The sequence below is a fragment of the Pseudochaenichthys georgianus genome, chromosome 9, assembly GCF_902827115.2.
Source record: "Pseudochaenichthys georgianus chromosome 9, fPseGeo1.2, whole genome shotgun sequence".
Lineage (NCBI taxonomy): Eukaryota > Metazoa > Chordata > Actinopteri > Perciformes > Channichthyidae > Pseudochaenichthys > Pseudochaenichthys georgianus.
In genome coordinates, this window is record NC_047511.1 from 13,955,792 (window position 1) to 13,977,790 (window position 21,999).

At 40.4% G+C, this 21,999-nt stretch overlaps 1 protein-coding gene across 2 annotated transcripts in view; it reads left to right on the plus strand.

Annotated features, from left to right (window-relative positions):
* Positions 1-21,999, plus strand: part of kremen1 (kringle containing transmembrane protein 1) — a 66,707-nt gene that overhangs the window by 33,959 nt on the left and 10,749 nt on the right. For both annotated transcript variants that reach the window (XM_034091601.2, XM_034091602.2), the window contains exons 3-4: positions 1,550-1,641; positions 20,447-20,571. In XM_034091601.2, the coding sequence (XP_033947492.1) occupies positions 1,550-1,641; positions 20,447-20,571 (217 nt within the window). The remainder of the gene's footprint in view (positions 1-1,549; positions 1,642-20,446; positions 20,572-21,999) is intronic.

Below are 21,999 nucleotides of genomic sequence, written 5' to 3' on the forward strand. Positions count from 1 at the left end.
GTCGCAGGTTCCTCAATAGTGCATTACAAGACATCTATCAATATGTGTGCATACCTCCAGCAATGTTAACTATGTTGAAGCACTTATTTTAACTGATATTATACATAATGTATTATACTCTTATAAGATGTATGCAGATATTTCATCTCCGGCCTTGTCAGGTATTGAACAATCAATAAATAAAGAACACAGAATTGTTAAATATAAAACACAGAATTTGTGTGATTATACTAAATGATTTACAAATAAACACCACTGCATTACAACTGTTACACATGCTGATGTAACGCAAATGTTCCAACTCGGGATCAATAAAGTATATCTTATCTTAAGCTGATCGATGGCTACTGCCATATTTGCAAAATGTGCCTCTGAACCTTGACAAGTGCATGTTTCAGGCTAACAATGAATGTAATGTTATCAATGAACAAGAGGAGGGGTCACAAACATAAGACCAGCTGTTAAATAAAGCTCTTCTGACCTTAGCTGGCATGTGTGTATATATATTAATGCTGCCCATTATGGGCACGAGCAATTTTCACCCATTTATTAATTATATGTTAAATGTGAGTGTTTCCTATCCCCTAAACCTCCAGGGATGTACACAGTTTAATACTGGCAACTTCTTATTATGGGAAATACAAAAACGTCTTTTAAAACTACAACTCCCAGTAGAGGAAAAATACAAAAGCATTGCACACAATTTAAACCAATCAATGTTGTGTAATTAACAAGGATAATCTGGTGTTTTTTAGTCGATGAGTAGTGCAGATATCACTGTAAAATCAATCGACAGTAAGGGGAATACTTACTTCCGGGTGTACAATTCTCCGTTATCCAATGAGAATGGATGCTCTCATTGCCTTTAAGGGCAGTCGACACAAACGAATGCCGTGCTTCCATGAGCGTCCATAGAAGCATATGGACATCCCGGAAAGCTGAAAATGGACGCTAAGGACCCTCCCCTTGCGTTGAAAATGGACTCTAAGGCCCCCCCCCTTGCGTTAGAAAAAGCCGGCAGGGGACTTGACATAACGTCAACATAGGATGACCTGGGAGTGAGGATGTGTTGGCCAGTCACCCTGTGTGAGGCAGGCCACTTAACAGGCCAGAAGGAGGCGAGATCAGAGCAAGAGAGCGAGGGATCATTGTCCACAAGTTAATCGATCGCAGATGGCGTCGCGGTCACGGACGAATAAAAAAAAAATATATAAAAAAAAAATATTATTAAAAAAAAAAAAAACTAAATGGGTCGCGAAATATACTTGGGCGGCCGTTAATATACCTGGGCGGCCCGCCCAAGTATAGTCTATGTGTGGGAAACCCTGAATGTTAATACCTGGATTTTGTGTTTCTTTTCATTAAATTGTGAAATGACTGATCATGTCGAATCAAAGTATCTTTTGCAAAAATATCTGTTTTCCCATGATGTCCCCAATTGTTTATTTATTTTTAGATGTGAGAAACCGGAAGGCAAAATCGATATAAAGATACATCCTCAGTAATAATAATAGGTGTGCACTTAACTTTAACCCTTCGATGTCTGCAGGAACCCTGATGGGGACGTTCAGCCGTGGTGCTACATCGCAGATCACGAGGACGGGATCTACTGGAGATACTGCGACATCCCAACATGCAAGAGTAAGAGATCATTGACACTCCTTCATCTTTCCTTCCCTCTCTCTCTGAGCCCTTCCATGCTCTCGGGGCCGTATCATGGGCACACGGACCATCCATTTCCATTGCTATGCTCATCTGCTCGCCTGCTATGAATAGCTTTTATAGACTGTATGGCTTGTACACAACTATTATCGTCCCAATTATCAAGTGCAAAACATATTCTTAACATAGGTATTTCAATTGTATGCTACTTTATACTTCTAATTGAGTTCATTTCAGAGTCTAACGCTGTACTTTTTATTCCACAACATTAATTTGAAATTTGAAAAATACCAGTTACTTTGCAGATTCAGAGTTTAAATACTTATATACTGTAGTATACTGTATTATTCTTATATGGGCCATTCTGTATAAGGAGTATTTTAATTATCTTTTTCTTTCAGCACCTGCAGACTTTTGTGATTTACCCTAAATTAAGTTTTTCATGTGCAACTTTTTCTAAGTTTCTTTTTACAGTTCTACACTCTAGTATTTCTACTGCAACTTCAAAATACAATCTCTCAGATCTCCATGTTGCTTTCTTTGGCTGCCAGTATGGCGAGTATTTGCAGGTTTGTTGTGAGGACTTACTTCACCAATGATGTGTTTAACATAAAGAAGATGCAACCTCTTTACAGGATATAAATAAAAACACTGTAGTGTACATTTTCAGTATGATTTTATTTATACATTGTTACTGTGGCTGACAACACCTGCTTTAAAAAATATTTTGTGGTGATAAAACTGTTTATTTGTCATAGACCTGTCAATGCTCAACCTTTATAATTTAATCTATTAAAACAATTAAGGAAACGTCTGAATCTGTCACCATGGAACAATAATCTCAACACCAGAGGCATCATATCACTCTGGCAAGCTAAATAGCCACACCTTGAAAAGATTAAAACAAAGTAGTTATGTGTTTGGCACAAGGCTTTACGACCGAATATTGAAGAAAATATGCAATGATGAAATATTGCCTTAATTGAGAGTGATTTATGAAGCTGCTAAATGGCGCTTTGAAGTTGTGGGACACCTGAGTAGACCGCCAGCCAGTCTTGAATGAATCTGACCTGATATCTATTTCCCAAGTTTCCCTTGTTCAACCCTTTGGGATGAAACGGAGGAGTCCAAGGGACATCACACAAAAGTCATTGTTTTCTCTCTCACTCTGCTTCGCTGTAAATGTCACATCTTTTTTTGCTCAAGTACAAGCTGTAAATGAACAGTTCTATGGAATTCGGAAAAAAACACCACTTCTTTGCGATGCAGTTACTCTTGCTGTATAAAATCCTGACACAAAAAACTGAAACATAACCGGTTGCAGGGCTATAGTCCCTTAAAGATGCAATTAAGGATTATATCCTTTACTCACTGGTTAGATTATTTGTCTAGACCTTTGTCATTCCGTCTGTTTTGACTTTAGTGATCCCCTGCCTTTTCCTCTAACGCCTCGACCAGGTGAGCATTTTGGACCTTTTAGGAAAGGTCATCACAACTTTAAAACTGATAGCCAATAATGTTGGTACACACCTCCATGAGGATGATCACAATGACTTTGGTGATGCCCTAAGTTTTTTTCTCTCCAGCAGTTCAATGTTTAAACTTATCCAGTGAAATATCTCAACAGCTAGTGGATAGGTAGACATTCCCAGACCCAAAGTTATGTCTAGATTGATTGAATTCCTGTCATTTATACTTCGTAACTGCCTTAAATGATTATTCAATTATAAACATTGACTTTTGATTTATTTTCTTTAATTTAGTAATTGATCGTTTGTTTCTGCATTAAGTCAAGCCTATGTTACATTAGTCAAGATCAGTTGGGGCAATGCTGGAGCTTAAGAGCTCAATTAATGTTAAAGACCAACAACTGCAGACTTTTGTGATTTACCCTAAATTAAGTTTTTCATGTGCAACTTTTTCTAAGTTTCTTTTTACAGTTCTACACTCTAGTATTTCTACTGCAACTTCAAAATACAATCTCTCAGATCTCCATGTTGCTTTCTTTGGCTGCCAGTATGGCGAGTATTTGCAGGTTTGTTGTGAGGACTTACTTCACCAATGATTTGTTTAACATAAAGAAGATGCAACCTCTTTACAGGATATAAATAAAAACACTGTAGTGTACATTTTCAGTATGATTTTATTTATACATTGTTACTGTGGCTGACAACACCTGCTTTCAAAAATACTTTGTGGTGATTAAACGTTTATTTGTCATAGACCTGTCAATGCTCAACCTTTAAGTGGCATGATGTATAATTACCTCACTTACGGTAGGCTATAATTTAATCTATTAAAACAATGGATGAAACGTCTGATTCTGTCACCATAATCTCAACACCAGAGCCATCATATCACTCTGGCAAGCTAAATAGCCACACCTTGAAAAGATTCAAACAAAGTAGTTATGTGTTTGGCCCAAGGCTTTACGACCGAATATTGAAGAAAATATGCAATGATGAAATATTGCCTTCATTAACAACAACATTTCTCTAATTGCCTCCTGTCACCCCTCCTCCTGTCAAGCCTGGGCCTGCCCTCACTTTAATGCGAGCTGTCAATCGCTGCCTCCATGTGTTTTCGCATGTGTGTTCAGAAGTTTCCGCTTTGGCTTTGTAGCTTGTTTTGACATGTTGTTTAATGTGAGTGTTACTGTGCATCTACCTGTTTGTGGATACATATGTAAGTTTAGTGCACAAGTGGGTGTGAGAGTCCAGTAGTTGGATAAATGTGTGTAGTGTGCTTGTTTAAGTTTGGATATTCGCTGCTTTTGTCTTCTCTACCGGTTTGGCACACATTTACAAAGACAAGCCTTCCTTTAATCCCCTTACTTTCATTCCTTCCACCTTTTTAATCACTGCTGTTGAAAACTGACTATGGGTGGATCAACCTGGTTCTGATGCCAAAGATGAAAGAAATACAGAAGAGGAGGTTAAGATATTGCGATTAGCCGCAAGCATGTCACATGTGCATTTTTCTCACGTTCTTCCCTTTGCAAGGTAGATTAGGTTTTATTGCATTCTTTTAATTGCAAAAGAATCAGAAAACTGAACAAAAGTCGAACACTCTGTTTCACTCAAATAAAAATGTATTGTCAACCATGTATTTTTACTCTCCAACTGACCTATACATTCTTTGATATATAATGTGTTAGGAATTAGGTCTTAGTTCTTTATATGCTTTTGCAAACCTTGCCACAACAAATAAAAGCCTTGCTTTAAGGGATTACATTCAGCCTGTGTTCGAAAAAGTGGACATATTGATCAGACAGTGTTGTGGGCAAATCTGAGACTTTGAGATGTTGTGAGTTTTCCCTGAAGTAGGTAACGCCTGGCCTCAAGAACCCCTGGAGCTATCCCACCATTATCTTGTCTGAGTAGCATGCTCGACTAAAGCTTGCTGTTTGAATGGATTGCGTGTTTATGTGTATAGGAGCTTGTGTGTATCCCATTAGACTTTTGACTGACCTATTTCAGACAACTGTCCATTTAGCCCGGTTTTTCTAGGCCAATGTCCCCAGCCTTTGTGTTTTCGGATGAAAGAGTAGCCCATGTTGTCTCTTATCCCTTATCTTTGGTTGAATTAGGCCAGCTTTTGCTTCGAGATTGGTTTGCCATGTGCTGGTTCAGCCTTGTTCTTCTCCAGAATCCAGTACTGTGCAGCGAGAAACCCATCCCAGCGATCAAGGACAAAGACGCTTTGATGTGCGCGGCAAGAGCTCCTCTCAGCAGTGTGCTGTATAACCAAGAAAAACTTGTTGCTCAACTGTCTTTTTCTGCAGAAAAGGCACATTGCAGAGGCTGTGAGCCTTTTCCTTTGTAGGACATTAGCCGCTTTCACACCAAGTACTTTGCCGTACTTAGTGCCCAGCACTTAGTGCCAGCACTTAGTTCCCCCATGGAACTAAGAGCAGATCGCGTTCACACCGGAATAAGTTCCCTGAGGGAAGATTACGCAAATGGAGCCGCTGACGTCACTTCTTCTTCTTCTGCTTTGGGTTTACTGGCAGGCCGCAAACTACTTCACAGCGTATACTGCCACCCGGAGTCCCCGGCCGGAAGTCCCCGGAGTTGGGGACTGGCTTCAGTAGAAGCTGCTGGGACTCCCAGCAGCTTCTACTGAAGCCTTCCGAGTCAATCGCCAGAATGCCGAAACCTCCTCATCTCCACCGCTCCCATGTTTTATTTTGTGTTGCCATAAGTTATTCTCTCTCCGTTGGTGCACGGGGATAATGCTAATGCTAATAATGCTAAGGCCAGCAAATACAATGGCGGCTTCACAAAACTTACGGGGCGTGGTTTGCAATTCGCCCAGCCAATCGAAATTGGTACTTTTTTCTCCCCAGGATAGTCCCACCTCTCTAGCAGGCACTAAAAATCGGGGTAAAAGTTCTCGGAACTAAGTTGTCTTTTTGGTGTGAACGCAAAATTCCAGGCACTATCGGAACTAAACGAGAAAGTAAAAGTACTCCGGTGTGAACGCGCCTAATGCCCTCAGAGGAAATACTCATTTCAAATAAAATTCATGTTGAGTATAATGATGAGAATTGTAAAGTTAGACTCAGGAATAAAAGAAGGTGATCAATCAATTTAAACACTCACATCTCCCACATTCTATGTATTCAGTTTATTCACATTTCTAACACCCTTTATGGCTTTAAGGTGCTCCTATTTCCCGGCAAAGAGCTATCAAATGGTGTCTACATGAACTATCCTCTTTCTGTTTCAGCATTTAAAATGATCCACTTTAAGAAAAGGAGATGAAGATAGCTCTGAGCCAGGCACCCAGTGTCAAGAAACATGCCTGCTCATTGGAGACGGTTTCTCCCTGCAGGGATACTAGGCAGATTTCAGACACCAATGCTCTGTCTCGTCTATTGTGAAACCACAATCGCCACGTGGTGCCTCACCTTCTGCTCTCAATCTGCTGCGTTTGAAAGCTACGGCTGCCAAGTGAGAGAATGCCCATGCTCTGTCAGTGTCAGTGTTCCCAACAACAAAAGGCTGAAAAACACAGTGGTGTGCCAGAGGAAGGGCAACAGTGTTATTTGTTTTCATTTTGTCTGGTTTTTGTTTTGTCTGGGCCTCTGTTTTGTCTGCTTTTCTGCTTACGTTTGATGTCGCGTGGTTGGTAGTTGGTGGCCGCTTCTCTGAGGCACCTGGAGCCTGCCAACAGCCGGGCTCCCTGTCATCTAGGGTCCTGCCACCCTGGTGAAGGTAACTCTGTTAATGCACGCTGCCAGGCAGGTCACATGAGGTCAGAAACACATAGTGGATTATAGTGTAGATCACAACATTAGTAGATCCTTGTAATCCCTTATGGCAGCAGTTATCGTGCGCCGGAAATAACCATTTAAAAAAGCCATGCTGTCAAGGCACATCTACGACTGTGGAAATTGACATGTTCAAGGTGGAACCTAGTTATCAGCCTTTCTAACTTATTGAAGACTTACATTTTTAAAGTCTCAAGTTATTTATATTTTGGTAAATATCATTTCATTGCGAAGTTTTCCCTGCTGTTTAGTTCAGTTTTATTTGATGTATTTCTATCAGCCCTCAGTGCGTAAGGCAGAGAAGGCTTCATGCTGTTTGACTTAGCAGCGCTGATCTAATGAGGTGTAAGGAATTTACCAGTGCAGCCTCTGGCAAACTATAGGGCGTAGAGGTATAACTTCAGCAACACGTGGAATATACCAAGCAACTTAATTGTTAGACAAACGAGTTTCGGCTTGTGGCCTTGATCAGGGTCATTATGCCAGAAGTCCTTTCTCTACAGAACAGTTAGTTCACCGGATAGACCATAGAGTTGAAATCTATAATTAAGGTACTCTAATTATTTGTTTTCAATGATGTAGTCAGACAATTCCCAGAAGGTCAACATCAGTTTTCAGTTTACTTGTGTTGAGGCCAGTCTGCTAAAAAAATAAGCTTAATTTAGTACATTTTACTCACTTGTGATAAATAATTAATTACCATTTATGATTGACAATATGGCAAGGAATTGTTTGTAAAGACAGAAAATATTGTAGAAATATGATCAGGTCAATTGATAATGACATCTTTAGTTACACATAACAAGCATTGCGGCACTATATGTATCACTGTTGTGACATAAGCCCAAAATAATCGTCAATTGACTATCAACGTTCCTTTTTAAGAGCGTTGTTTCTGGAAGGACTTTTTGTTTTAGTGTGGCCCTTTTCAGCTTGCATGTGGCCTGGCTTAATTTGGTTGACACAGAGTGAAACTGTCAGGGTGAAGTCCTCGAGCGTTTGCCAAGACAAAGATGCTTTGATGTGCATGGCAGGAGCTCCTCTCAGCAGTGTGCTGTATAACCTAGAAAAACATGTTTCTCAACTGTCTTTTTCTGCAGAAAGGCACAGGAAATGCTAATTTCAAATAAAATTCATGTTGAGTATAATGATGAGAAATGTTAAACTCACATCTCCCACATTCTATCTATTCAGTTTGTTCACTTTTCTAACACCCTTTATGGCTTTAAGGTGCTCCTATTTCACAAGAGTTTGTAAAAAAGTTATTTTGTAACTTTAACTTTAAATATAAACTCACCAGGTCCTGAGTTTTCTGTCTTTCAAAACTCATTGCAGTACGTATGCTCTTATTTAATTCCCACTATACATCTTATCAATCGGTAACAATGTACTTTCAATCAAGTGCAAAACATATTCTTAACATAGGTATTTCAATTGTATGCTACTTTATACTTCTAATTGAGTTCATTTCAGAGTCTAACGCTGTACTTTTTATTCCACAACATTCATTTGAAATATTAAAAAAATACCAGTTACTTTGCAGATTCAGAGTTTAAATACTTATATACTTATAAATGGGACATTCTGTATAAGGAGTATTTTAATTACCTTTTTCTTTCAGCACCTGCAGACTTTTGTGATTTTCCCTAAGTTAAGTTTTTCATGTACAACTTTTTCTAAGTTTCTTTTTACAGTTCTACACTCTAGTATTTCTACTGCAACTTCAAAATACAATCTCCCAGATCTCCATGTTGCTTTCTTTGGCTGCCAGTATGGCGAGTATTTGCAGGTTTGTTGTGAGGACTTACTTTACATTTTCAGTATGATTTTATTTATACATTGTTACTGTGGCTGACAACACCTGCTTTAAAAAATACTTTGTGGTGATAAAACTGTTTATTTGTCATAGACCTGTCAATGCTCAACCTTTATAATTTAATCTATTAAAACAATTAAGGAAACGTCTGAATCTGTCACCATGGAACAATAATCTCAACACCAGAGGCATCATATCACTCTGGCAAGCTAAATAGCCACACCTTGAAAAGATTAAAACAAAGTAGTTATGTGTTTGGCACAAGGCTTTACGACCGAATATTGAAGAAAATATGCAATGATGAAATATTGCCTTAATTGAGAGTGATTTATGAAGCTGCTAAATGGCGCTTTGAAGTTGTGGGACACCTGAGTAGACCGCCAGCCAGTCTTGAATGAATCTGACCTGATATCTATTTCCCAAGTTTCCCTTGTTCAACCCTTTGGGATGAAACGGAGGAGTCCAAGGGACATCACACAAAAGTCATTGTTTTCTCTCTCACTCTGCTTCGCTGTAAATGTCACATCTTTTTTTGCTCAAGTACAAGCTGTAAATGAACAGTTCTATGGAATTCGGAAAAAAAACACCACTTCTTTGCGATGCAGTTACTCTTGCTGTATAAAATCCTGACACAAAAAACTGAAACATAACCGGTTGCAGGGCTATAGTCCCTTAAAGATGCAATTAAGGATTATATCCTTTACTCACTGGTTAGATTATTTGTCTAGACCTTTGTCATTCCGTCTGTTTTGACTTTAGTGATCCCCTGCCTTTTCCTCTAACGCCTCGACCAGGTGAGCATTTTGGACCTTTTAGGAAAGGTCATCACAACTTTAAAACTGATAGCCAATAATGTTGGTACACACCTCCATGAGGATGATCACAATGACTTTGGTGATGCCCTAAGTTTTTTTCTCTCCAGCAGTTCAATGTTTAAACTTATCCAGTGAAATATCTCAACAGCTAGTGGATAGGTAGACATTCCCAGACCCAAAGTTATGTCTAGATTGATTGAATTCCTGTCATTTATACTTCGTAACTGCCTTAAATGATTATTCAATTATAAACATTGACTTTTGATTTATTTTCTTTAATTTAGTAATTGATCGTTTGTTTCTGCATTAAGTCAAGCCTATGTTACATTAGTCAAGATCAGTTGGGGCAATGCTGGAGCTTAAGAGCTCAATTAATGTTAAAGACCAACAACTGGAACAAGCTCCTCATTGTGTGTACTGATTGATTTATGTTGTACCTGTCTCTGCATCGCCCCAGAGTGTATGAATACACTTGGTAATTGTAGAATAGATGTTAACGCCTTATTCCTTTTGACAGCAAAAGTCCAACGGCTGAATAAATGCCTGACACTAGAACAACTGCGAGTTGAAATAAGAAAGAGACAGATAAGCTGAAGATGTTATACATGTGGTCTGGAAACTGTGCGCAGACTGAAGCACCACAGCCCTGCCTCGTGGCTGTTGTGAATGCCTGAACCAGGGAGGCTTTCAGGATCTGTTATTGCAGTATTTATCTCATTCTCTGTCAATGCTTTCAAAAGGCAGAATATTTCCCCTAGGTGGTCCTGGAACAGCTTTCTCCACAACCATCCCTCCTAACCATACAGGTTCAGGCATCACTGAGTGGAGAAGTGTGTGTGTGTGTGTGTGTGTGTGTGTGTGTGTGTGTGTGTGTGTGTGTGTGTGTGTGTGTGTGTGTGTGTGTGTGTGTGTGTGTGTGTGTGTGTGTGTGTGTGTGTGTGTGTGTGTGTGTGTGTGTGTGTGTGTGTGTGTGTGTGTGTGTGTGTGTGTGTGTGTGTGTGTGTGTGTGTGTGTGTGTGTGTGTGTGTGTGTGTGTGTGTGTGTGTGTGTGTGTGTGTGTGTGTGTGTGTGTGTGTGTGTGTGTGTGTGTGTGTGTGTGTGTGTGTGTGTGTACTTTTGACAGGGTAAGAACAGGTCAGAGATGTAGACCTTCAAAGTGAGGACCCTTTTGAGAAGTGAGCTGATGTTGGCTCCTGTAGGTTCACATCATGAGGGTTAAGGTTGGGGTAAGGTCAGTCATGTTGTGCTTATGTTTGGACGATAGTCTTTTCGTGTTTAAAAATAAAAATCTTGTTGAGTTGTTCAAACAGAAAAATGGCAAACAGATGATCCAGTAGAACCCAATAAAGCACATCATGTGCTTCCTCATAAAAGTGCTACATTCATAAAGAGCTGTAGTTCTTAAAATATGTGCGTGCATGGCATGCAACCAGTGTCCAGAATGAGCTGCTTGGCCTCACAGCCCCAGGCTTGTAAATTGAACTATTACCTGGCAAGATTTCCTTCCAACCAAATTAATTATACATTTTGCTTATGCCAAGCTCCTTCTTTTACGAGCTATTTTATGTATCCAATTACCACAAGTTGATTTAGAGGTCTTATTTGAAACCTGCGTATTTATACATGGCACGATTTTGTCTTCATTAGTTTTTCTTGCCACTGACTTCAACATAGGGAATACGTTAAATATTGCTAATACAAGACTTAAACCCCATACAAACACAGGAACAAGATAGTTGAAATGCAGATCATTTCTCAGAATGTATTTGGCACTTGACAGGTGCTGATTTCCAGCTGTCAGCTTGACATGACGTGTCCTCTTTCACCTGCATTTGGCCCATCCTTCCCTGGCGAAGCTTTGAACACGCTCATTGTTATCTTACTCTGACCTCTGACCTTCTCATAGCTCCACCCAGAACCTGCCCTCAGGGGAAATACCTGCCTGTGATGGGAGGAAACCCTCAGACAGAAACTAGAGAGTAGAGCCTCACAAAAACAAGCCACAGGACATCAGGTAGATCTAATCTCCTAACCTTTCTCTCTGGCTCGTTCCCTCTCTCCACAGGGCTGGGGTTAAATCAGTTGGGGCCATTAGGGAATTAAAGGTATCGATTTCGAAGCGAGTCTGCTGTGTAGAATGTTTGCTAATGAGAACAAGTAGATGGCCGTTGTTTAGTGCCTGTCTTGGGAGAGACGGGGAGATTAATATCGGGTCAACCAATTTAGCTCTTAGGAATGAGGGCGCACAGCCAAATGTAGAAAAGCATGTTTCTGAGCAGGTCTAATAAATTACACTTTTTTACTGGAGAGTGTTTAGCTAGTGTAATGCGAGCTCACAGTGCATGTTGTTGAGACCAATTTCATCTCAATGTATTAGAATTACAAGTTAGAAAAGGATGAAACATCTCTCCAGCCATGCTAGCAGCTAGATGTACTACAGCAGTACGTTGTGCTAAATGCTAACATCACCATGATAGCATCCTCACAGTGACAATGCTAGCATTCCAACACAGTCTCATAACAGTGTCTTTGATGTCTCTCCTACGAATTCCAAGCAATACGAGTACATCTTTGCTTGTTACATGCACACAATCTTCAACATGCATTTCCGACTTCACAGGAAACAACTCTGTTAGATTAATGAAAGATTGTTGTTTGTGTAAACAAAATAATCCAGAAATGTTAAGTACGTAATTACGTGACTAACATTATTCTGGTCACAAACAGTGTTTTTGTATGCTTCCCGCATGGCCTTCTTATTTGCAATTACGTATTCTGTTGATAACAACAACATTTACTGACAGCATTCATGATCCCCAGACGATACACTATTTGGGATTTCTGATTTGATCAATCCATTATCTGGCTTCTTGCGCTGCTCTCAAACTGTGCCCATAAGATGCAGTATGTACTAATCCAGTGGGCAGATATGTTAATCACCTTCACAGGGCACATTGATAATCCCATTTAAATAAGGCCCTGTGATTAATGAGCGCGTGTCCTTTCTTCTTGCTGCACCCTCTTATCAAACAGCTACGTGTTAACTTGAGGGCTGATAAGGCTCTTTTTCATTATTTGCTATTGTTCATTATTTTCATAGCCATTACTTTTGGGTGTAGCAGTAGATCGTTTCTTACCCATGATGTACGATTAACGCCAAGTTGTACGATTAACGCCATGTTTATCCAATGCTTTCCATTTTGGTATCTCAGCCTCTTGTGGTTTCCTCCTCAAGTATTCGTATGCCAGTTCTCCCAGTTGAATTTTACAAGAATAATTAAAAGGCATTGATGAATTCATATTTATGCAACTTCCCTTTGAAAAAACTAATGAAAGTTGTGTTTAAACAATATTTCCCAACCCAAATATGTCAAACAGTCTGAACGCATTCATTTCTGTTCACGAATAAAGAAAAAACATCAAGCGCGGGACTTTTCAAGCTGCCATCTAAAGTGTAGCATTGTTCCTATAATTTGCAAACTGCACATACCTGGGGACTTCCCTGCTGTCGTCCACATCCACATAACCACCACAACCTGCCACAGTAGACAACAAGTCAATCTCTTTGAACGTGAAGTAGGATGAATTGACGTGCGGCTCTGCGTATCTAACGCCTGAGGCGGCTACAAAGTGTCGTCTTGTCATCCCCCAGTCGCCCCAGTATCAAGTCCCTTGGGAGGGACTGCAGACTATTTGGTCTGTCAGTGATACAGTGTGGCGGCCATTTTTCATCTCTTCCCCTCATTGTTCGGCCCAATCTCTGGGGAGGCACTAATAATTCATTTAAAGCTCCGGCTCTTCCCTCTTCCCTCTAATTAGATGGTTAGTCACTCTCCCAGGGCCTCGGGCTGGGGCATTGATCTCTTCCATTTCAATCTTGTTGTAACACAGCCTATACCTCACAGACGCACACACACAAATGTTAAAATGTGAAAAAAGAGGACATACAGACAACATGCACGTGGTATATTCCATACTCTCTGACACCCTCACACCTCCCAGCAGTCTTTTGAACATCCCACTTGCCAAGTCATCCTGCAGGAAACAAACACTTCTTTCATTCCGTCCAATAATAAGCCCCTTATTGTCTAACCGTTCTCATTTACAGCCTGGATAATCTATGATCTGCATAGAAGGGCAAAGCATGAACCCCAACTGAAACTCATAATAGCTACTCCCACCTCCTCACAAACAACACAGAGTGTCCAGAAATGTCGTCCGGGGAGAGTTAGTGGCATATTTGTCTCGTTTTTCTTGTGTGTGCAGTCGACAAGACTAATCACAGGCTGGATGAAATGCAGCAGCTGTATTTGTTTACGTATTGAATATACTGTACTGCAAAATGGGTAATACATGGAGCCGAGACACAATGAGAGGCAGACAGAGCGAGGACGAAAGGCAGAGAGACATAACGTGATGGAAGGGGGGGGGGGAAATCACATAAACAGCGACCGTGATAAGTTATTTCCTTTCTATGTTGTGTTCCTGGAAAGGCAAGTGTCCACGAGGTGTGTGTTTGTGTGTGTGCATCAGATGTGAATTGTTAACCTGCTGGCGGTGCATTAATGGCTTGTTTCCAAGGCTCCAACATACCTGTGTTTTAAATGACTCCCATTAAGCCTTTTAGCACTTAAGGAATGTGCTGATAAATGTTGCCTCTCCTCCTTTGACCTCTCGGATTTAGCATCCCTTCTCTATTGTCGAAGCACTAATGATTTGTCTGTCTGGTTACATTATAATTGGATGTTAATGAAGCAGGGGTGCTGTTAAATGGAGGATTTTGGACAATGTAAATGTTGAGGTTATTTGTTAGTGATTGTTATCAAACTATGGTGGATTCTTCTAGCAGAGATAACTATCGGAGATCTTCAGATGCAATTTAATCACAATTCAATCTCTGAGATGTCAACTCAATGTGATATACAACACCGTCAAAAGGCAAAGCATGTGATTTTGGACACTGACAACAGAGGAAGCATTGTTCAAAAAACATTTGGGCCGATCTATACCAATGCTAGTGAACACACAGATTTTTCATCTTCTTGGACGAAACATCCTGTAGTCTCTTAGTGGAATCCAAATATTATAAAGCCTACTGTTATCTTAATGGCTTATCTGTATACCCACTGCCAGACATATAATACAATAGGTTTCAAAAGCACAATTAGATTAGAAGTAATAAAAGAACAACTTTAACTCAGGTCACATGATGTCAAACATTCATGAATTAGTCATCTGTGATAAACCTGCCTTCCTTATCGAAGGAAAAGTACATTTCCGCCGATATTTCATCTTAAAACATGTATCCGCTAATAGCAATGACTTGCCAATGTTATGGTGCATCCCTATTTCCCATAATGTTACAATCATATAGCTTGTTTTATTGGAGCGGCAGTCAAAACACTTTTTTATTTGTTTATCATACAGACATGACAGAGACAACAATCAAATCCTTGAGGAACCGGATCCAGCAAACGTGTGGCATATTTGCTTGAAGCAATTAGTAAATCATTACAATAAGTGGCAATTAATTTCTCTGTCAACAATTCAGCAAGTTTCTCTGGAATATTAACACAATTGTTGTTCAAATGGAGAAAACAACTGTGATTGTATTTCACCATGACTACAATCATTCATTATGGAAAGCCCCACGCCGTCAGTTAGTGAGAGCCACAGCGACCGTGTCTCCTTCCTGATCTGTGTGGGCGCTATCAGTCAGACCCTAAACTGACCTTTCATGCACCCACATCCAGAATATATCAGGCGCCAACTGACGGTCCATTCAGAGAACAAACAAGCAGAGTTCAACAAAATCACCTGACAGGAACTCTCCCCCCGAATAATGAATATGAATGACTTTAGGTAACGGGAGAAAACGAAAAGCAAATGGAAGACTTTTAGAGACTTAATTCAGCCAAGTGGTCAGAAAATTTGAGCAAAAATCAGAAATATCGAAATGCATACAAATAAAAAAACTGAAACTAATAATGATGACATATCTGTAACAGCTGTTATTGTATCGTTTTGGTATCAAATCAAGTTTTTTTCTATTATTGTCAATATAATACCTAATAAACATCAAATATCTCACATTAAAGGGGCCTTATTATGCTTATAGGGAGTCCCACCCAAAAAACAACCTATAAAACAAATGTTTTCGACACATTTCAGTTTGTATTTGGGAGGTTTCTGTGTTTTCCTCTGCTTTAATGTCGGTGCTTTGTTAATGTGTTTTCAACCCTTAGGCTCTTGTATCTACATTTCTTCAGTGTCATCACGGCTTCTCTTTGAGATTATAGGATTAGGACTGACTGTGAAAATAGCTTTTCTAGTGAAATCCTCCAGTGTTCCAGCTGAGATGATGAAGAACAGACTTTAAAGGCTTCTTATTGCTTAGGGCTCCGTATCACTTCTCTATCTGCCGCTCTTACCTCATCTTTTAAGTGGAAATATGTGGCATGCTGTGATGGGTGGATCCAAGCACGCTGCTCAGAGTAAATCTATTTTTGAAAAGAGAGACACCCAGCCCTTGTTTTTAAACTCCATCTCCCCGCGTCTTCAAATGCATTTTGTTTTATTGCTTTTGCTCTTTACCCTCTAGATGTCAAAGAAATGTATAACTGTAATTATGTTTCCTTGTTGTGTCTGCTGCGTCAACAGAGGCGTCTCCTTCTGTCTGCTGCACAGACACTCGTGAACGTTGTTGTCTTGCCAGCAGCCTCCTGTCTGCAGTGCACTGTGTGTTGCATTGTGGGAAGGCTACCTGACTGCTCTTTTTCAAATGCGGCAGACTGCCGCGTTTGTGACGAGTCTGGCTGCAGTCAAGTCTTGTGTGTTGTTTCTTTTTTTTCACTTGTGGGAGTCTGCCCCTCCTGCGGAGATCTCCTGAGGTTTCCAGAGGTCTGGTCTGGGCCGACTGCAGCATTTATGCACCTTGTGTTTCCTCCATTTCTCCCCTCTGGCTCGTTAAAGTCTAAATTCCACCGACAGCTTTGAAGTGAATGTGTTTGTGTGTTTTTTTCTTTTTATTATACTTGGAGATATTTGCACTTGTTGCGCCTGCAAAGCAGATGTTTTGAAGGAACAGTGCTTTGCTAAGGAGATTACATTCAATTTGTACACTTCTTTTTGATTAACACTCCATGCAGAGAATGTGTGAGCTGAGGCTGCTGTCCTCTTTGTGTCTCCAGTAGTCGGGTGTGATACGATCCCATGGCCTGCTGCTCTTCACAGCCCCTGGGACGAGAGGAGGACAAAGACTGATACACTGACTGTAGTCTGCAATCATCTTGTCAAAGCAAAATGAAAAAGGAGCACTGCTGCCTTTAATCCGCTTGTTGAGCCCTACAGTAACATTTTATCCTCTGCTTTTCAAAACTCCATTGAAGTGGTTCCTGCTCTGAGAGTTGCAGATTCCCAACCAGGTGTTTATTTCTATCCCCCCCCCCACCCCAAACATCCATCCCTGCACACTCCACTGGGGTTAATCCAGTCTATACTCAAGTCACGGATGAGAAGAAACTGCGGTCACAGCACTGTCCTTGAAGTTATTATTGCTGTCATGTTTACCTTCAACATGTCATATAATCCTGCAAGTGTGCGCCATGGAGTATCGCTAAATGATTCAAACAACCGTATACATCCATGGATAACGCGTTGGCCCGGTTGGGAACATTGCACATGGTTAATTGCTGGTCTGAGGGAGTCTGAGGACCTTGTCTTGAAATATTGAGCTGTCAAACACAGTTCTGCGCGGCCGTCTCTGGTCGTTTCACTTCAGTCCCCTTTGTCACTTTTCCAGTCGCTGGTGGACATTCTTGTGGACACAATGTCACCCTTTTCCCCCAAAGCCTTTGTGCCTCATTCTTACATAAACAGAAAGCGTTTTCAGCATCTGTCGTGCGTGAGGTTTTCGTGCCAGCCAGACAGTTGACATTGACTCCAAAACAATGCTCGTGTGAGGTCTTTATCAGGGTGGCTTCAGTTCATGATGGCAGTTTTGAGTGGTTCCCCTCGATATCGGACTGGGTGATATGACAATAAATATAGATAATTTCCTATCTTGATAACAATGGATGTCATGATATGGCATGTTTTATCGTTATTCATTAAATACATCTTCACTTTGAGATAACTACATTGTGAACACATTTTTTTGGGGGTGAATTAAACAATTTTCTAATAAAAGATTGTCAGTATTCTCTCCTCCAATTCTTTTTTTTGTTGCAAAATGATCGTTAACAGTTTAACGTAAAATCGTTGCAATGCATATTTACAACTAAACACGGAATGTTCTGTAAAAACAAAGGATAAATGAAGGAGTATTCCCTTTCAAAATAAATCATTCCATTGAAAGACGATATATGTTTTTATTAAATTATAGCCCAGAGCTGATCCCTACCATTAGATCTCAAAATGAAATCATGACACGCTTTTAAAATAATCTTGTTTTTCAGTTTTTTTCCTGCGTCACTGGAGGGAACCTGCTGGTATCAGGCGAGCAGCTTTCAATATGCAAATGTGTGACAGGAGAAGACACAAAACAACGAAAAAGCTCCAGAGATGTTCAGAGGCGAGACAGAATCAGGGGACACAACGCTCCACCGTCTCTGAGCTTGTTGTCAGACTTTGCAGGGTCCACAAAGCGAGACTTGCTCACAGACAGACAGGACATGCTCCTGTGTAATATCTAACTTATGATCACATGCTGTCTTCGTGGGGAGACAGCATCACTGAGTTCTCTGCTAAATGGAGTTTGCATTCATATTTAAATGTGTTACTCAACACAAATATGATCGTTCCAATTTTCGAGAGTTCGAACCAAATTAAGTATTTGTGTCGTATGGATTGGTCGTTGGAAAATGTTACTAATTGTGTGTTTACACAAAAAAAAAAAAGGAATGAATGTATTTTATGTGGATAAATTGTTATGCTATAAATTGTTATGCTATAAATTGTTATGCTATAATATATATATATAATATATAGATGAACTCAGACGATTGCTAAAAAACATCAGGTAGGATGTTCTGTGAAATGGCAAGATGTGTGGGAAGAGGGGGGGACGGGGTGGCATGGGAAAGGGATTCCCTATATATATATATACAGTATATATATATATACTGTTTTTTTTCTTTCTTTTTTTTTCTTTTTCTTTTTGTATTTTCTATATCATTTGTATCTGTATAAGTCCATTTTGTGAGGGCAAAAAAAAAAAAGTTGGTCACAAACTTGCTGCAAGAATTTAGGAAGCATCACACTTTGAGCTCTGTATGAAAGCAGGTTTGAGTTAAACTGCACTTGAAAACAGAACGAGGGTGTTTGGTAATGTCACATGCTTTTCATTTGTTATGTCTCAGACCAATATTGACAGCTACTTTGGTCACAATCCTTGCTCTTGTCGTTTCCTAATGAGCTTTTTTGTCCCCTACGGTCAGATGGCAGCAATTCCAATTAGACTGAAAATCTTCGGGGGGAGATTCTTCATACTTGCAACGGAAATTGCTTTTGAATCCGTTTGTTAAATTTGTTTAAACTCAGAAACGTGGAAATTAAACAAGAGTAAGTCGGTTTGAATCGCAATGAAAAACAAATCCCACGTGGGATATAGTCTCCTCAAGGCTTTTTTGGCACTTCCTAATTATAACGGTGAGTTTAAAGCCTTGCATGTTTAATCACTGTGCTGGATTTCTTTAAATATTGCTTACTATTTGACGAATACAACGTGGATTAAAGGAGGCAGGCGGATAATATGATCCGGAAAGGTATCAACATCCATCTTCCATCTGTGTGGTGTGTGATCAATCTGTGATGGTTGGCCTATTTGTGTCAAACATCCCCAGGTCTCGCCTCACAAACATTTTAGAGTTCAGTCGTTTTTGATGTGATGGGCTGCAACAACGGTGAAAACCAAGAGGGTATAACAAAGTGAAACTCAGAAGTAGAAGTTGATGTTGCTTGCGTTGTTTGATGAAAATTAGACCAAAGTTCGACCCGAGTAGAAGTCTGAAGCTGAAAACTTTGTAGCATTCATTTTAGCTCATGCGCTAATATCCCTTTTGTTTATGTATTCATTGATTCAACAGGGGCAGTGCACATTAATCAACACTTCTGTAAATGTTAGCCAAGGGGTTGTTTTTCATCTGTAGTCGCTTTGTGCTCTGAAGGGGTTCAAATTAAACCTGCTTTTAATGTACATCTAAGGTGTTGGACTTGGCCTCCTTCCAGACGTTTAGTCGAATACCTTCTGGAAAGGCGCTTCATAAAAAAATAATAAAAAAACGTTTCTTGGCACGTAGAATTGAGGAAATATGATCTGTTGCCGCACACGCAGTCACACATGCAGAACATGTTAAATCCCGAATCTGATGCAACGTGCGCTCCCTTCTGACACGGTACATTTTCTAGATTCCAGCTCCCTTTTGCTAGGACTCAAAACATCCCTGTCCCTTTCACCCCTCCTCCCCTCCCTCCCTCCCTCTCTCCCAACTCCTCCTCCTCTTCTCTTTTCTTCAGAAGCCAAATTGATGTCTTGGCAAATCACACCAAAACATTCACACAGAGGTTTAAGATTCCTTTCGAGTGTGTCACTGGGGATTGTTCTTTTGTTTGCCTAAATTGTTCAAGTTCTATCATCACAAACATGATGATAGAACTGGATGAGGCACATGACTGTTCAAGGCATGCAGGGTATGTTTTGTTTCTTAAAATACAGACCAGACACAAATCATGCAATGAATCTAAAAGGAAACCTGGACATGACAAAAAACACCCTCATATTTGCACAGGAAATGCTAATAAGTAGCATATTAGACAGATAGCATCTCAGTTGATGTGTGTGACTGATTGTTTTTTCACTCTCCACTTTTCTCCCTACAGTGCCTGGGAACTTGGGCTGCTTCAGAGACAGCGGCGACCCGCCTACTTTGTCTGGCAGCAGCGAGACCTCCAACAAACTCACCATCCAGAACTGCATTAGCTTCTGTAGGAAGCAGAGATACAAGGTGAGAAATTAAAGGTCACCTATTATGCAGAATACACTTTTTCATGTACTTTATACATAGACATGTGTCCCCTCTGTGGAAAGAGACTCTGAACGTTTCAGGAAAAAAGATTCTCTCTTTTTGTCCTGATCCATTTCTATAAAAACCTGTCTGAAAATGAGCTGATCAGATTTTGGCCACTTTATGATGTCATAACGATTTGTGTAACCATTAGCCTATAACCAACCAAGGTAACCCCCCCCCCCCCCCCCACCTTATCACCTGAATCTCCTCCTAGAGCTCCATTGTGTTCTTTTTAACCAAATATCTCTCAGAGGGGCGTGGGGAGGGGCTCCTTATTTTCATCTAAAGTAACAGACAATCAGCACTTTGGAAACAGAGGGCTTTATGGGTAATGCTACAATGGGTGATCTGTTTGGTATTTTGAGCCAAACACTTCAGAGACATGTTTTGTATATATCTGAGACGTATAATATATTGATGAAAAACACTATAATAGGGGACCTTAAATAACAAACTCGTCCAAGTTTATATGTGAAGTCAGCTTCTGTAGAAGAAGAGATTCAAACTTCTACGGAAATTCAAATGTGTCCCCCTCATTTTTTCATGAATGAAAAAGTGTCTAGTCAATTGCCCACGTCATGTCTAAAATGGACCCGAGCTGGCTCTAGACATAGTCAAGCTTTTATGTTAATCGTCGGGCATTTACGGGCAATTTCCTGACAGCTATCACAATGGTCCCCAGTGCAGTCTATGCCCTCTTTATTCAGCCATCAAACTTCCTGTTTCGAACCAACCAGCAGATGACAAATCATCACCGCAATCAAGCTGACAGCTGGAAATGAATGGTTATTAGCCCGGTGGGGCCCTCCTCCTCAATGCGTTGTTGTCTCATCTCTGTATCTGGCATGCCATTGTCCCAACTATAAGCAGTGCCAGGTGTTCATTTTCTGTCCCAGCAGATCCGGTTCAGCTCCGTCTGCATTGACAGATACTGACAGCCCCCCCCCCCCCATCTCTCTCAATTCAGCAGATGTTACAGGAAGTGGTGGCAGATTGGCAGATCGTCTGCCTACCCTTGGACGCTCACCGTTCTTAATGCGCATGCCAAACGTCAATGCTCGGAATCCTGTGTGACTTTTTGGACAAAGAGCATGCCTGATGAGTTATCGCTTGTTTGCTTCTGCCAGAAGTATTGACGTTGGTGTTACTCCATCAGATAGAATAATGCAACAAGGACGTAGCTTGATACATCATGGTGCGAGCACGAGCTCCATACATTCCTATCCCATGGCATAATACGCAGAGTGGGAAATGATGCAGTACCTTCAATTGTGTGGATTCATTTAGGGCCTGAAATTGGACAATGGTGTCCTTTTTAATGAGGGACAATAGCTCTTTTGAGAACAAGAAGCCAGTAGTGACGAG